Genomic DNA, 15923 nt, shown 5'->3' with positions numbered 1-15923 from the left:
TATGAAATCTCTTTGAAATAGATCTTCAAAGTTGTTATAAAGAAAGTCAAAAGTTTGAGAGTAAATGCTAATCGTAAGAGATGCGTTCCCACGGACTTTAGTGGGTCTTTTGGACAGTCAAATTGTAAAAACCACGGCTAAAGTTCTGGGCTGTGATTTACTGCTAAAGATTGATTCATAGCTTTTTGGACATAATCTAAGACCTTATAATCAGCATAGCATCATCTCAGGTTTGAGATAATTAAGCTTCCTGGTTATATAACCAACATTCAGAAGTACCTTTTCAATATTATTACAAAAACAGAAAATCCATCTCCTGACGGCAGGTCTAGAAAATAGAGTTTTTCACGAATTATCTGATGTTCCGATCAAGTAGTGCCAAAGGTGTTCTTGAAGTCGATGAACAGAATATTACTGGATGGCGATTAACGTCCATGTAACCCATTAAATCATCTAAAAACAACATTTGTTGGCTTCACACTAGAAGCTAAGTTAGTTTCAAGTAAGCACTCGACTCAAGTGCACTTCAGAAAACTTTGGTTCACACCTGACGACAACGTATAATACTTGAAATACAAGCCATCAATTTTTTTTAAAGTAAAATCAGTGACGCATATCATAAATGCAATTGTTCGGCAGTAAAATAGAGCGGCCTTTGCAAAGGAAGAGAGTTTTCTATAGTTTCCTGTTTAATTTGTCTAAGGGTTTTACACTTACAAGAAAACCATATAGGTACCTGGTTGTAAACAGCACGAGTACATAGCAGCAACACGGTTTTTGGCAAAGTTTTTGGGTGCAAAGAAACGACAGGTCGAAACTTGAAACAGCAGCTGTTTGCAATTTGCAGAACTGCAGTTGGTGTCAGATGATATGAAAAGCGATGGTTTAGGCTCTCTATGAAAATGAAAGTCGAGCAAAAAGTTGCTCGTCCGTCCTTTCATCAGAATTGTAGCACCACTGCACATTGCTTTCCATTGGCTTCCATTTCTATTGGTCAAGTGAGTTCTCAGGTGTGGTGTAGACCATACTTGGCAGCGCAGTTCGGCTTTTTTGAACTACGAATGTTTCCATGGTCACTATGTTAAGTCCAAGTACGTACATTTTACCCCTTAAAACGCAAAGTAGGTTCCAAGTGCACTAAGATTATACTTACAAGCTCTTGTGTGAAGCCACCAATTATTACTTATGCACTCATAGCTATGTACCTTGCCTTTGATAAGAACTGTTTGATCAGGATAAATGAGCTTTTGCAGGGTTTGCTAAATCCTCCTTCCTTTTATTTTGAATATTACCTTGAAATTATCACATAGGAGTGTTGTAGGTCCCCAACGTGATATTTCAGAGACATGCGGCAAAAGAGGTATAATTTCCTATCTCAGAAACAGAGAGTTGCCCTGGAGAAAAACTTCACTACACGAATTGAGACGGTGTTAACCTAACAATCTTAAAGTTCTTTGGTAAAACCACTTTCCACAGGTAATTTCCTATTCTTGAAGTTTTTCCAAAGTATGTCAAGTTCTTAACACAACTTATGAGACTACATTTCTTGATTACACAATCATGCTGTTATATTGTCAGCAATGTCTGTTTACGGTTAGCAAGCATATGTGACATTGAGCATTTACAACAGTATATACATTTCAATTATTTACTTTATATAAAACCTAAGTACAGTAAAAAAAAAACACTGTTTGTGACTGATTTGTTCCAAGCAGTCGCAAACAGTGTTTTTTTAGTAATCATTAAAGTGCACCTAACCCCCCAATTTTTTTTCGCTAAGACGAATCTACTTGTTGAAATACTTCTGTGAAAAAATTTTTGGATTTGGTTAAATCTTCGATTTTCTGTGCCCCGACGAAATCTCGAAAATAGCTCCAAAACATAGCCATTTTGTTTCGCGACCGAGTTTGAGAATGGGTCCAGCAGCTGTTGTGACGTCTACCCGGGAAGGTTGAATATCTCATGTACTCTCACTTCCTTCAGGATGGTGCAATACACATTCGAAAAGTGCGCAGAAACGCCTTCCAGAAGTGCTATCGGCTGTTGCAGCAAAATCCCAGATTCAAAGACAGATACACTGTACAATTTACTGGCGATGATTGGTCAATGGTACAATAAAGACGTAAACGATGGTTGATTTTGTCAAACCGAAACAAGTGAACTGAGTCTGTGAGAACCATTGAAGAACTCTCACTGGAATTTGTTCCGCAGACTTTCAAACGCTATTTTCAAAATTTTCTGCTTAACACCAACCAGCAGTTTGTAGGAATACTACCGACAGCCTATATCTTCCAATCCCACCGTATGTATAACATAGCCGGCAAAGTTGTGTGATCAATCAAGAGGCGTTACTAACTATGGACCAACATACTGATATGTAAATAGGTCGCAACGGTACCGTCCGCCAACCAACACTTATTTCTCTTTCGATTTAGATAAAAGTTGAAAATTAATCCTTTAGAATTACATGATAACAAAATTGTTAGACTCACAGAGTTTTTCGAAGGTTTGGAAATCAGCAGTGCGACAAACATTCTGTGCAATAGTGTCGAAAATATGACCGCGTAACATTATCTGCGGTCGGACGAATTTCACTGCAAACTTTGAGAAAAATTTACAATGGTTATTTGGAGTTACGACTTAAAGCGTGTGACAATGTGAAATCGGTAATTGTATGAAATGTTTCCTTCCGCCTTGCTTCCCTCAGCTTCCAAAATACAGGTCCAGACAATCATCTAAGATCGCAATTTTCAATCGATCGAAGCCAGTGTTTTGGAGGTCATCAAGTCTTGAAATCTGCAACACTTAACGTCGCTCTTATAAACATAAAGCATTCCAGAAAGTAAAACACAAACTGGGTTTAATAGAACCACACCTTGACAAAATATATTCTTGCTAAGGAAAAATGTAAACAGGCTATAAACACGCGTGGGAATCTTGTGTTTGGGTGACGAAATTACCATCCAAAGCGGTCCTTGAGTTTTCTTTCCTGCTTTTCGTTTGCCTGCTCCTCTACTTCGTATCTAGCCTTTCATTTTTACAGTGCTGTACGTGGTACCATAAACACCCAGACAGTTTTTTGACATTTTTTTGACATATTTTTGACGAGTTTGATGCTTGGTAATTGGCAACTGGCCAATCAGGGAGCAGATAATCTTGTAAGGCGGAGTAGATCTCCCAATGTGACATCCATTACAAAAAACATGGCAACGTACCACGTGAAGGTGAAGTACTGGGAGGAAAGATTTAGTACTTTCTTGATCAAGGATATCTCCTTTGCTAAGCTTATGCAGGCGATAAAGCAAAACTGTTCACCACTTGCACACTTACCCGCTTCAAACATTCGTGTAAGATATCGTGACGAAGACGGCGATATCATCAATCTGTCGGAAGATCCAGATGATTTTGCTTTCGGCAAGATGCTAAGGAGTGCAAAAGAAGTCAAGGATCGGGACTATGGAAAGATTTTTCTTCAGGCAAGCGAAGTAGATTTGCCGCTGCCAAGAAAACTGAGACGAATGGACGCGGAAATGCCGAGTTCTTCAGCTTCTAACGAATTCAAGTCGCTGCAACCAAAGCATTTGTCTTTCACACCAAAACCTGGCGCGCATCTCGCAACTACAGCAGCTCCAAAAAATGCTGAGAAAAGTCCTTTGGACTGCCAGCGACAGGAAATGGAAGAAAATCTTAAGGTGTTGAAAGTACAAGTTACTAGTGCCAAAGAAGAATTGGAGAAACTGAACAGTGAATCCAGACACTTTCAGTCGCTCAGTTGTATTCGAGCTCGACTCTGTAACAACTGTCATTGCCGTGGTCACACAAAAGTAAAATGCTCAAAACCTCCTTGCACGGACATCAGTGTGTGTAAAATAATAGAAAAGCATCCCGAACACAAAACGAAAATTAGCCAACTTCAGCGTGAAATTAGATTTCTGGAAAACAAGGCACAAGAAGAGGAAACCCATCTCAAAAGTTTCACGGCCGCACGTGAGCGCGCAAAATCTTCGTTTTTCTTTGTTACGAGACCTAGATTGAAGGCACAAAACCAAGTAAAGTATGTGAACAGAAGCCGGCTGGATAGGGATCTGATAATTTTACAAAGAGCGCTCAAAAAGGTTCCCGACTGGTGTGAAGACGAAGACTGGAGACTTCCGATGATTATTGATCAATATGAGAACTCAAATGTAAACATCTATTTATAAATGGAGCGTATCACCACACTCACAGGATAGAAGGCATCTTATTTCTCTTCTTGTAATGTTATGTTTTTAGGATTGAATTATATTCCTCGTATTGTTTTTCTCGAGTAAAATTAAGGTAAACTAAAGTGAACTCAACAGTTCCTGCACACTGATTTATTTGAACCTGGGGAATATTTATCAAGGTCAAATAACAAATAACTCGGCTTGATAGCGTTGCTAATTTCAGATTCTCCTTCGTTTGTTGATTTTTCTGGAAATGTTCTACTGTTGTAGTTATTAGCTAAACAAACCTTCGTTTACATTCCGCTCTTGTAGTTGTACCTCTTGCGTTACTATGTCTGTGATATGTATTTTGCAACTCAACAATGTCAACAAACAGCAAACTTTGTAAATATGATATGTTGTGTTCAGAGATATCATGTAACATTTTTCTTAGTTGAGTTTTCTGATCTGGTGTACAAAAAGGTAAAAAAAGTGTCGCTCGTAAAAATTATCCACAGTGCTTGAAATATGCATACGAGCTATTGTCAGTTATGTTGAGCATCGCCTGCGCTATTGCGATTTTGGTTTCATTTACAGCTAGCATCTGGTGGCGACGTAAAAATGCCTTTATCTCGTGGAAGCAATATTCACTGGTGTTGAAATGTGGTGAGTAAGGTGGCTGAAATAATAGTCTTACACCGCAATCGGCTAACATTTCCCTGAGCACTGGTTCAATGCGATGACCGTGGTGGAAGCCACAATTATCCATGACCACGTAGTCTCCCCGCACCAGCACTGCACTCCCGTCCGCTCGATGCTCTTGAAGAACTTCGTCAAAGACGCTTAGCAGTTCAAATCCATTAGATGAACCGTCCAGTATATTGTAAAAATCAACGCCGGAAAATGAATGCAAAAGATTTATAGTAAAATTTGCATTTGACGCGTAGCGCTGAATTTCGAAAGCAGCCTGTCCTAGTGGCGCGCTCCCTTGATTACGCCGGATTCGTCAAAGAAATGCAGGGTCATTGGGTTGATGTTAGCTATTTCAGTAAGAAAATCATCGATAGCTGTTGTTGCTTCAGGGGTTGTAGATTCGAGTGGAATAGATGTAAGTTTCTTTCTCGTCATTACAAGTTCTTTGCGAATGACCTTGTTGATCTGTGATACGCTCGGTAGATTGGCAGGATGAACCACGCCATCAAGTAGAAGCCTCTGTTGTAATTCGGTCGAATAAGTGCTCGGTTTCATTAGCTTTTGTACCTCTATATACTCCACGACTTGTTCATCCATTTTGGGACTAGGAAAGCCCACTCTAATGCCTCTGAGGGATGTATTTTGCTCATTGTAACGGTCTATCACTTTCTGTACAAAACCGGGGCTCGAACAAATTTCCCGTGCGATTTGACGGTTGCCAAATCCATCATGATAAAGGTCCAACACTCGCTCTCTGTACATTGCAGGTAGGGCTCTTCCATTATCAAAGCTTCCACCATACCTATTCAGTCTTAGTTGAACATCAGCTAGTGTAAAATAGAATAAAAATATAATTTCGTTTGCGAGACAGCTGTCAGGTCGTAGAAAGACAAACGGATCGTCAAGCAAACCCGAGTTCAAATATTTTAGAAAAGGAAAACTTACAAGCACGTTGAAAGCGAGTGTGTAGCATTGTAGAACTCTTGACCAATATTTCAGTATATCTTTCACAACCGTGAGCTTTTAAAAGTCCAGCGCTTTAGTCATGTTTGGTTTCCCGCCGAATTCTACCCCGCCTGTATCAACTCGTCAAAAATATGTCAAAAATATGTCATAAAAATGTCAAAAAAACTGTCTGGGTGTTCACGGTACCGCGCGCAGCACTGTAATATACAAGCAGCTTGTCTGCAAAGAAGTCTTCCCTGTTGTCGCTTGAAATATTGCAAATTGCTCACAAAACTCTGAGCACTGAGTTCACAGTTGTCGAATGTGCTCGATCGAAGTTTATTTCGGGGTCTTCCGAACCAAAACTTAACTCTGACTCTAGTGACGAAAAAGAAATGATTCTGAAACAAAACTTGGACATTTTAGACCCAAAATATATTGGAACGATTAGTTTTGTTTTCCATTTTCTCGAGCAAATACAGAGAGCTGACTCAGGTGCCATTGTGTTTGGTTCCTGAGAAGACGTCATCAGCAACCGCCGCCCCAGACTCCCTAAAACGCAATCATGCAACACTTTAAGTGCGACTTTGAAAGGGCATAGAAAATCGAGGATTCAACCAAATTCAAAAATGTTTTTGCACAAATGCTTCGAATAACAAGTGGATTCGTTTTAGCGAAAAAAAATTGGGGGGTTAGGTGCACTTTAAACTATTTAACAGCATGGCACATGTATTTCCCATACAAAGATGCCATTGTTTAAGGGACCTTTCCACAGAGTACACAGAAACCCATAGTGTTACCTGTAGAGGTTGGCCTGGAATTTGAAATAAGGCAACCTGATGCACCATTCTGAAGGCTTTCGTTTCTTTTGTAAAAAAACAAAAACATATATTATATTAAGCGTCACACTCAGTTATTTTCGAGCTATATAAAAAGGTCGTGGCCACGGTACCTTGCCGATTTTGCTGAGATTTGGCTTGCAGTCTTGTTTTAGAGTCCTAACTACGAAATGATGTTAAAAAGTTCCAACTCTTTTTAGTTTGGGAAATATCGAGAAGGTTGATTTCGAGTAACCTTGGCGGCCCTCCAATATGGTGGATCGAAGGAGTTCTTGTTATTTCAATCCTGATCCTGTAATTTCTCGACAATTCTTGTAAGAGACATAAAGAACTATCCTTCTTTGTCTTATTTATCAAAATAAATTCGGAAAATGATAAGTTTGAACAACCAACGGCCAAGAAGCTCGAAGTTATGTCTACGTCACTTTAAAGTCACAAATTTACCGCAAATTAGGAGGATATCTCCCTTGTTAAGAACTGGCCATTTACCCTGAACACAGCTTGTTTATTGAATAATTGATTCCCTTAATAAAAAAATAGGGGTAATTTAACGGTAGATATATAAAATTATAGAAATGAAAACTATTCCTGTCGTCTAAATAAAGTTATTTCCATGTTTCTTGTTTATATGGTATAAATACCCTACGTCTTACGACATGTTAAAAAATATTGATACCTGATTTCTGGAGAAATCTTGAATTGATATGGATCATGTTGTTGTTGAATTGTAAACATTCTTCATAACAAGCACTCGATTTCTTTTTCCAAATCAAAGTATTTTGGAAATCACCAAGAACATAGCAACTCAATTTTCATTTCCAATATCGAAAAAAAAAAAAGAACGGTTTATTTTATCCGGATTACGTGGCTACAAACTATCGTGGAGATACCGACCGACATAATTTCAATCACTGTTGTGTACAAATATGGAAATTACATCATGTTTCAAATTAAGTCTTCTTTAACTGATTCAGGCTCTTAAACTCTCCTTTGTACTCCCCTTTCTCTAGATGGCATATAAAAATCACCCACCTTAGCTTCTATTGTGAAAAAGTTGTGTATTTCGGTAGAATTTGAAGCCTGAACGATGAACGTCGAGGACATAACGAGGATGACTGACTGACAAACTGATGTGAAATGAACATCCTTTCCCGTTCACTAACTTGCAATCCACGCATTCGCTAATAAAGTTTATTCACTTAATCCTACCGTGAACGGGGTGAAGAATTTTCCTTACTGTGGTTTGGAATTAAGGTAAGTGGTTTATTATATTTGTCTTTATTTCTTTGGCAATATCACCCGTACCCTCAGCATACCTCAAAAGCGTTCTTGCTTTTAAAAGGGTAACAGAACAAAAGTTCAGGTCAAATTGATTACTTGATAACTGAATTGCTTGTAGAGATCCAATGTAAACTTGTACTTCTCGATTTTTATTTCAGAGGTTTTGATTTGCCTATCGATGTCCAGTTCTGAATGGCTTTCATCGACACAAAGATGACATAACAATGGTTAGATGTGGGTTTTCAAGGTTTGTTACGGACAGCTGCAGACAAAGCATAGCATCAAGCGAGTGCGTATCGCTTTCATAATGTACCAGAGATATAAGGCCTCATCTCAAAGGTTTCAACATCATGATGCTTCACTTAAAAGCGAAATTCAGCTACTTTAAACAAGAGCAGGTACTGATTCGAATTACTTATCTTTTTCATAGTAAACATTTTCGCCCCATAATTTGATGTGCTATACCCACTGCATCGACGGTTCCTAGAAAATGCGACTTATCCTTAGCGCCCGGTAATCTGGGTTCTAAGCTGGGAAGTGACTTGAATATTCTTGAGTGGGAGATATCACTGGAGATATCAGCCTTCCAATATGAAGTAAATTTACGATTTTTCAAAGCTAAGAAAATATACCTTCGTGCTTCTTGGCCGTTGGACGTTCAAACTTATCATTTTCCGAATTTATTTTGATAAATAAGACAAAGAAGGATAGTTCTTTATGTCTCTTACAAGAATTGTTGAGAAATTAAGATGGCAGGATCAGGATTGAAGTAACAAGCACTCCTTCAGTCCGCCAGTCACCCCAAATCGACCTTCTTGATATTTTCCAAAGTAAAAAGAATTGGAACTTTATAACATTCATTTTCGTAGTTAGGACCCTAAAACAAGATTGCATGCCAAATTTCAGCAAAATCGGTGAGGTATGGTGGCCGGCCAAAGTTTGAATCTTATAGACTATGACTCTTAATGAAGAGACCCTCTCAGGACCAGGTTTGCCCAAGACTGCAATCAAACCTCTCATAATAAAACCAAAGGGGCACCATACATAGGGAAAATGGTTGTGTACAAGTAATGTGTGGTTCACACCAGCAACATAATGACATTCCAAGATAAACATAACATAAGGAAGTTATGATATGTTTGCAGTGTGAACATCATGACATGATGAAATAATAGCAACATAACAGCATAAACATAATGACATAACTTAAAAGTAGGTCTGCAATGCGTACTTGTGGGCTTATGCTTAGTTTCACTCTATTTGGTTAGAGTTTGCTTTTAAAAGTCAGTATCTGGGAGTTGAATTGCTGTAAGTGAGAAGGCAATCACTACAAAGGTAAAGGTGTTACTATGAAACTGGGGACATTGTACTCGTGGTAGAGAACTTGTGGCCCCTTGGTCGCATCCAGGAAGCAAAACCAAACAAGAGAGATAGGCTTCTGAGGAGAGTCACGCTGAAAACTGGAACGTCTTATCGACAAGGCTGTTCTTCCAGAGGCTCGTAGACTCCACAGGAGCAGCTAAACATTGTTGATCTTGAGGTCCTCAATAGACTGCAAACAGTCTCTCTTTTGCTTGGAAATCCGTGGGGAAGAACACGATGAAGAAAGCAAAACAAGTGTGACTGCAAGTGTGAGATGCGAGTGGCGACAAGCGTGGGCGGCTCGCAGCTTTGCATATCACGCTCGCACGCTCACAACCCACTGCTTGCTTATGATGCGTTTTTCTTTGCGTTCTTCCCCACAGACTTTCGAGCAAAAGGGAGGCTGCTCGCAGTCTATGTCCTCAACAAAAAAGTTTGCTTGTAACATCAGAGAACAGTTGTTTCTTTATTGACTTGATTGCGATGACCCATTTCAAATGGATTTAGTGACGAGATATTACTCAAGTTTTTCCACTGGAATCACTCATTTAAGTTTAAATGCTTTCAGTTCACACTTTGGGGCTGGTATGTAGGATTCAAACATGTGTGACATTTCCCCTACATGTACATGCGTTACACTTGATTTAAAATTTAACTCGTCTATCATCATGTGATTCGTGGCATAAGATTTTTGTTCGGTACATATTACATCAAGTTTCAGTTTAGTTCATCAGTTACTTCAATCTACCAGTTCACATCAATAGGAGAAAACATCTGTAAGTTGTTTGTCTTTATCTTTTTGATTGTGCTTGTCATCTTTTCTTAGAATTATTGTAACCTATTGCTTTTTAGTCGAACACCATACCACATGACTCAACCAGATGAGTTTTTGAAATTACCTCTATAAATCAAAGTGAGCATAGAATAAATTTGTATTCAAATCACCTCTCAGTCTGATGTCTACATTAGATCGAAGATAAACGCTGCTCAAGTTTATCAAGGCTCAACCTTATATACCGATAGAAATATATTATTATGGCCACAAATTTGAGTGAAGTCTGCGAGTGAAGAATCAACCACACGTGATCACGACAGGGAACCTACAAGTAATGTGACCCGGGACAACGAAGAAATTCAACATGCAAAATCCCTAGAACTTTTCTCGAAAAAAGGATTCTACGAGATACATTTGCATGACTGTTGAGTAATGTGTTGAAGTAAACTCAACATGAATTAAAAACGTAAACAAAAGACCAAGCTTAATTTTGGCCTGTAAGCAATGATAAAGCTCCCATTCGATTTGTGTTCATGAAAATCTTCTAGCTCGCCCAAAGGGAAATTTGGTTTGCAAAATTTCATAATTCAGGCGCTGCATCAACGCTAAGCTCTGTTTGTTATTTGTAAGTTACTGTCAATGAACTCAGACCACAGGGGACCCCAACAACATAATCATTTACATTCATGTAAAATAAATATACTGCTATTCACTAGGAAGAATAACTAGCTGAACATTCTTTCTAGGTGTTTGTTTACAGACCAACATTCTCTAGTTAAATGTGGTTTCTGTTTCCATTCATTTAACCCACTAACCATGCAATTCAAATTCCAAACCCGTGCAACTTTCTGAAATGGCCGAGAGAGGAAGCACTTTTGATGACTTCGCTAACCAATTCTGGTTTGAAACCCTTTTGCACGGAAATTTTGTTGCCAAATGGTGGAAAGGGAACTTCAGACTATCTGGAGGCACGCTCGAATATATTGTCCGAGTGGCTGGTCCGGACTTGGCTTACTTTTTTTGCCATGAAAACAAACGTTGTAGAAACTGTGACTGAATGAGAGTGACACAATCTGGACATCACGGGGTGCGAGATACCAGGCGACCACAATACATCTGTTATCTCGACCTTGGCAACTGACCTAAACCATGCCTGATCACAGGGTAAAATGAACTTTTACCTTGGTTAACTCTCTGTTGTATCTGGCGGCATTTACAATTTGACATGAAATAAACACCACAACGCTTTTCATTGCATTTCACTGCGGATGCCTGTAAATCAGCTAAAAAAGCTACGCAGTCGATAATAAATTTCGTCCAGCTCAGGGTGCATCGTGGCAGCGGTAGAGTTACTTGTCAAGTTATGTATTAATGAAAACAGCTTCGGATTGGCAGCTGAAGCATATTGAAGATTAACTATAAAGTAGACAGTGGTGGTCTGTATTTTGTTAAAAACAATGGTATGTGCTTGTCATAAATTAGCACAGATTAATGAAGTTTGCATGCTAAAGTTAGCTCTGAGAAGGATCAAACAAGAAACCACAGCGCCGCAAAAGAATTTATTTCACCGAACACCGTAGCATGAAAAACACAAACATCGCACCCTGAAGACTTTGAGATCACCGCAACAACGCAAAAAGAAGCCTTGGAGCCAACTGGCTCATAGCTGCCAGAGCTTATCCTAGTTTCTGTAACATGAAGCAGCTAGGAGTATTTCTACTCCCCCTGGATAGGATGCTAGTCCATCGCAGGCCACTCCCCCGCAAATTGTTAAGTTTCACCAACAATTCGTTCGTACCCATTTATACTCCTGGGTGGAGAGAGGCACTGTGAGAGTAAAGTGTCTTGCCCAAGAACACAACACAGTGTCCCTGGCTAGGGCTCGAGCCCAGACCAGGTTCAACAACGCTTTAGAAAAAAAAGACCAAGTTTAAATTTTGGCCTGTAGGCAATTTTAAGGCTCCCATTCAATTTGCATTCATGAAAATCTTCTTGTTTGTCCAAGGCACAGGGGACCTGAACACTGAATCAGCAAAAACATAATCAGTTACATTCACGTAAAATAAATGCAGTTATTTACCTCTGTTCCTGGGTCTTTTTGAACCGTTTAGAAGGGAGTTGACTAGAAGAAAAGGCAGTTTATATTTGAAACATCATCTTGTTGGCCACTTTACAAATGCGACGATCTGATTACGAGTTTCACTATCTTTGCTAACTATTAACTCTCACCGGCCGAGATTTCACTATTTTCATTAACTATTAACTCTCATCGGAGGAGAGATTCTCAGGTTTCATCATATCCTGACACCTAAAAACTTTCAAGATGATTGAAGACTATATGGGATTATGCAGTAATCGCATAATCACACAAAAACTGTTCTTTTCCTTATGTTGATATGTTTCTGTGAAAACAAGTGTGAACAACATTGAATTAATATAACAAAGAACCAATCAGAGCAGCACAAGAACTGTCGAACAGCCTGCCACCAGTGTCAGAAACTATAGAGTAATGTTGCATTTATTGAGTGACTTTGTTGTCAGCCTACTGTTTAAAGGCCACTAATAACCCAAATTTTTCCCTTAAATAAAATCTACTAGTTTCCGTGATTTCTTCACTGAAAAAATTATCTCGATTGATAAAATCCCTGCATTTCTCCAGGCATTTGAACATGTAATTTCCATGTTCATGACCGTGCAAAGTGAGATCTGGGTTGGGCTACTAGTTGCATCACTTCAGGAACTGGGCTAAAACATTCAAGAGACTTTTGACTGAGCTTTGCGCGCTGTTGAAACATTTTTGGGTTATTTGTGATTCCTATTTTATCAAAACTGGATAAGATTTTTGAGCGAAAGAGCCGCATGCATATCCGCCTTATGTTGCTTTTTAGGCCTTTTTCTCTTCTTTGGCTCTGATTTGCATCAATCTCGGTAAATTAACCACAAATTACATTTTAATCATTGACCTGGACTTTTTTCACTCGTTAGCACGTTTTTTGAAAAAACTCTGCCTGAGTCAAGATAGCTTTCTCTCAAACAAACATGGCAGCATCCTATGCCAATACGATACATAAAATGTAGCTTGTGTTTATAGTGTTCAAATTCAAAATCAAATCCCTCAGAATCTTAGCTGTCCTCTAGTAAGCCAAAGGAACATAGGAAATTAAGTGGGAATCTGCGAACTAGGTTGTTTACATCGGTTATTGTGATGTGAAACAACACGTAGGTTGGAGCGAGTGCCAAAAGAAATACTATCGAACAGAAAAGAGATATATATGAAGCTCTTAAGTGCTCTTTTAAAATACCTTGCACGCCTGCCTGGTGGTTGAGAGACCTCATAAAGCCTTGATAAACCCGAAAGTCATCAGTACGTTTTAAAGAACCAAAATATACTTTGTGGTGTTCTAAAAAACTGATACAATCAGTCTACTTATCTAGTTATCGGCGTTTGAAGTCAGATCGATCCAGGCAGGCAGGCAGGCAGGCAGGCAAGTCCAAGAGCAGTTCTTGCCCAAGAAAACAATTCTCTCGTGAGTTGTGGCCCATTTGCCAAGCATTACCAACATCAAAGTTTGGAAAGCGAGAACTGATTACTAAAACAAGTCTTGCATCGACCGCCAGGTCTCCCACATGTGAGCTGTACAGAACCTTCCTGGCTGCATTACGATCACGTGCAGTGGACGTTTGGTGGCTTTAGATGTTAGTAGACAGCAATATAAGTAAGAGGAAGTGGATTTTACGTAGTTGTAGACATAGGCAGTACCACAGGTAATGGCAAACAAGTAGCGATTGATTATAAAAGCAATTTTATTTCAAATCAGCATGATTTGTAGTCTTTCAAACTTATGGGATCAGGGGACATAACCCTAATCTCGGGAGCCTCGTGAAATCGACATTTCGCTCTGTCATACGTCAAATGAGCATCTCTGTGCTTATGCATTCTTGTGAAATCTACATTTAACTGTTTCTTAGGTGAAAAAGTGTCTTTGAGGTCGGCTGTTGACGTGAAATCAACATGTATATGTTTTTTTTTCAAGTGAAATCAACATCTCTGAGCTTTCGTGTGTCAACATTTAACTGTTCCTTAAGTGAAAAAAGCATCTTTGAGACGGCCCATTGACCTGAAGCCAACAAGATGTTAGTGTTTATAAGTGAAATCAACATCTTTGAGCTTTAGCATTAATGTGAAATCAACATTGAACCAGCCCTTCGGAACAAACTCTGACATGTCTAAGTTCTGAGCCAAAACGACTCTCACAAACTACCTGCAGAGAGCAAGAACACCTACAGCAAGCTTCACCTGGGCTCTGCCTAAGGTGAGACGACCAAACTACTCGGCCTTGGTCGGGACAAAGCTGAAGATACCCGAGTGTCTTGTTTCCTACAGACCGCCCGAGCTGACAAAGAGGGGAATTTCAGGGACATTAGCTCGAATCTACAACCTCTCATCCTCGTTTCTCCCACTTCATTGCAAGAAAAGTTTCTTAATCGAGAGGCTTGCGAGCATAAGCAAGCTTGAGGAGCTCCAGTACATGATGAGCTTGTGACAAAATGGAGAAAATGGGAGAGCAATCTTCCCTTCCCTTGTGGCAGCGAAGGCACCTCTTGCCAAGCAACAGTTGTTGATCCCCAGGCTCAGATTGCCAGACATATGGCTATAAACTTGGTCTACAACGTACATAGAGCCTTGACTAGATTCCCTGTGACATCGGTTTGCTGCTGGCTTAATAGTACTGACATACTACACTGGATTCGAGACAGCATAGAATATCATCAGTTCATAGCTAATCAAGTTGGAAAAATCAGAGAACACGCTGTCAATGAGTGGAGGCACGTGCCAACCGCCCATAATCTGGCCGATCTTGGAAGTCCTGGTAGGTCTGTTGTAGAGTCAGCACTGTAGTGGTACAGACTGCACTGGCTTGAAGACCACAACACATGGCCGGAAAATTTAGTGACAGCAGCTACCAGTGCAGAGTCTTATGCTGAGTCGAAAGATGTGAAAAAAGTGCTGGCTGCTATCACATTTAATGAAGAGACAGACTAGTTCAACTAGCTACTACACCACCATGATCTTCAAAACACCTTATGCATATGCACGTGGATTGCAAGGTTCAGGCACAACTGCCACCGAAATGTTTCCAAAGTTGAAGGACCAGTCAATGCAGCAGAGCAGCAGTCGGGAATTGATTCAAGGATCTTTATTTTATTTTATTTTATTTTATTTTCTTAGGCATAAAAAAAGATACAAAGATCTGGAGAGTCTTAGCTCGTGCTATGAATCCCTTAAGTTCGCTGCTAATAAAATGCAACTAAATCTACCGACTATAGTGAAGAAATCTTGGTATCTACTTGCCAGATGACTGCCCATTCAGCAACAAGTTTGTACAACAACCACATCATTACACTCTACATGGGGTGTGGTTCTGTCAATGGTGTGGGCGTGGTTCTGTGCAAGTCTCCTTTGCACAGAATTGTCCAAGAAAAAATTGTTATGTTTAAACACACCTTCTTTAAGACGATCAGAGGAGGAATGCTTTCCTGGATGGAGCTGTGTGCAGTTGTCCTTGAAATTGAAATTCAACTCAACTGACACCCATTGCCTGATGTCAAAGACGACACCCGGTTACTGCTGCTCACACCAGCTTCTTTCTTGTTCTAACGAAGCAACCGCCTGCCTAAACAGGAGACTTAGCAAGAGGAGCCTGGGAACCTGAGTAAATAGCAAAGTATCTATAACCTTGTAAGGACGTGCTATGGAAACACTGGACCCACGAGTACCTGGCTGCTCTTAGAGAATGGCTCACTGTGACAAAAAAGGCAAGAAAGAATCTCTAAAGATAGGAA

General features: G+C 39.7%; 2 protein-coding genes across 4 annotated transcripts in view; one reads left to right on the top strand and one right to left on the bottom strand.

Annotated features, from left to right (window-relative positions):
• The window catches only part of LOC110056911 (tudor domain-containing 6-like), a 101065-nt gene that overhangs the window by 7658 nt on the left and 77484 nt on the right, over positions 1-15923 (bottom strand). For all 3 annotated transcript variants that reach the window (XM_089288462.1, XM_089288469.1, XM_089288466.1), the window contains one exon: positions 6623-6687. In XM_089288462.1, the coding sequence (XP_089144588.1) occupies positions 6623-6687 (65 nt within the window). The remainder of the gene's footprint in view (positions 1-6622; positions 6688-15923) is intronic.
• On the top strand, positions 3114-4229 carry LOC149118024 (uncharacterized). The gene has a single exon (XM_089288475.1). The coding sequence runs from the start codon at positions 3114-3116 to the stop codon at positions 4200-4202; it is 1089 nt and encodes a 362-aa protein (XP_089144601.1). The 3' UTR covers positions 4203-4229.

This window comes from Orbicella faveolata, unplaced genomic scaffold (genome assembly GCF_042242905.1).
Source record: "Orbicella faveolata isolate gen_17 unplaced genomic scaffold, um_ofav_v1 contig_1, whole genome shotgun sequence".
NCBI lineage: Eukaryota > Metazoa > Cnidaria > Anthozoa > Scleractinia > Merulinidae > Orbicella > Orbicella faveolata.
The sequence above is the reverse complement of the archived record's forward strand: the minus strand, read 5'-3'. Positions and strand labels throughout refer to the sequence as shown.

Excerpts from the sequence above, each read along its gene's own strand:
- LOC149118024 (XM_089288475.1), top strand. The coding sequence starts at position 3,114 with ATGCTTGGTAATTGGCAACTGGCCAATCAGGGAGCAGATAATCTTGTA.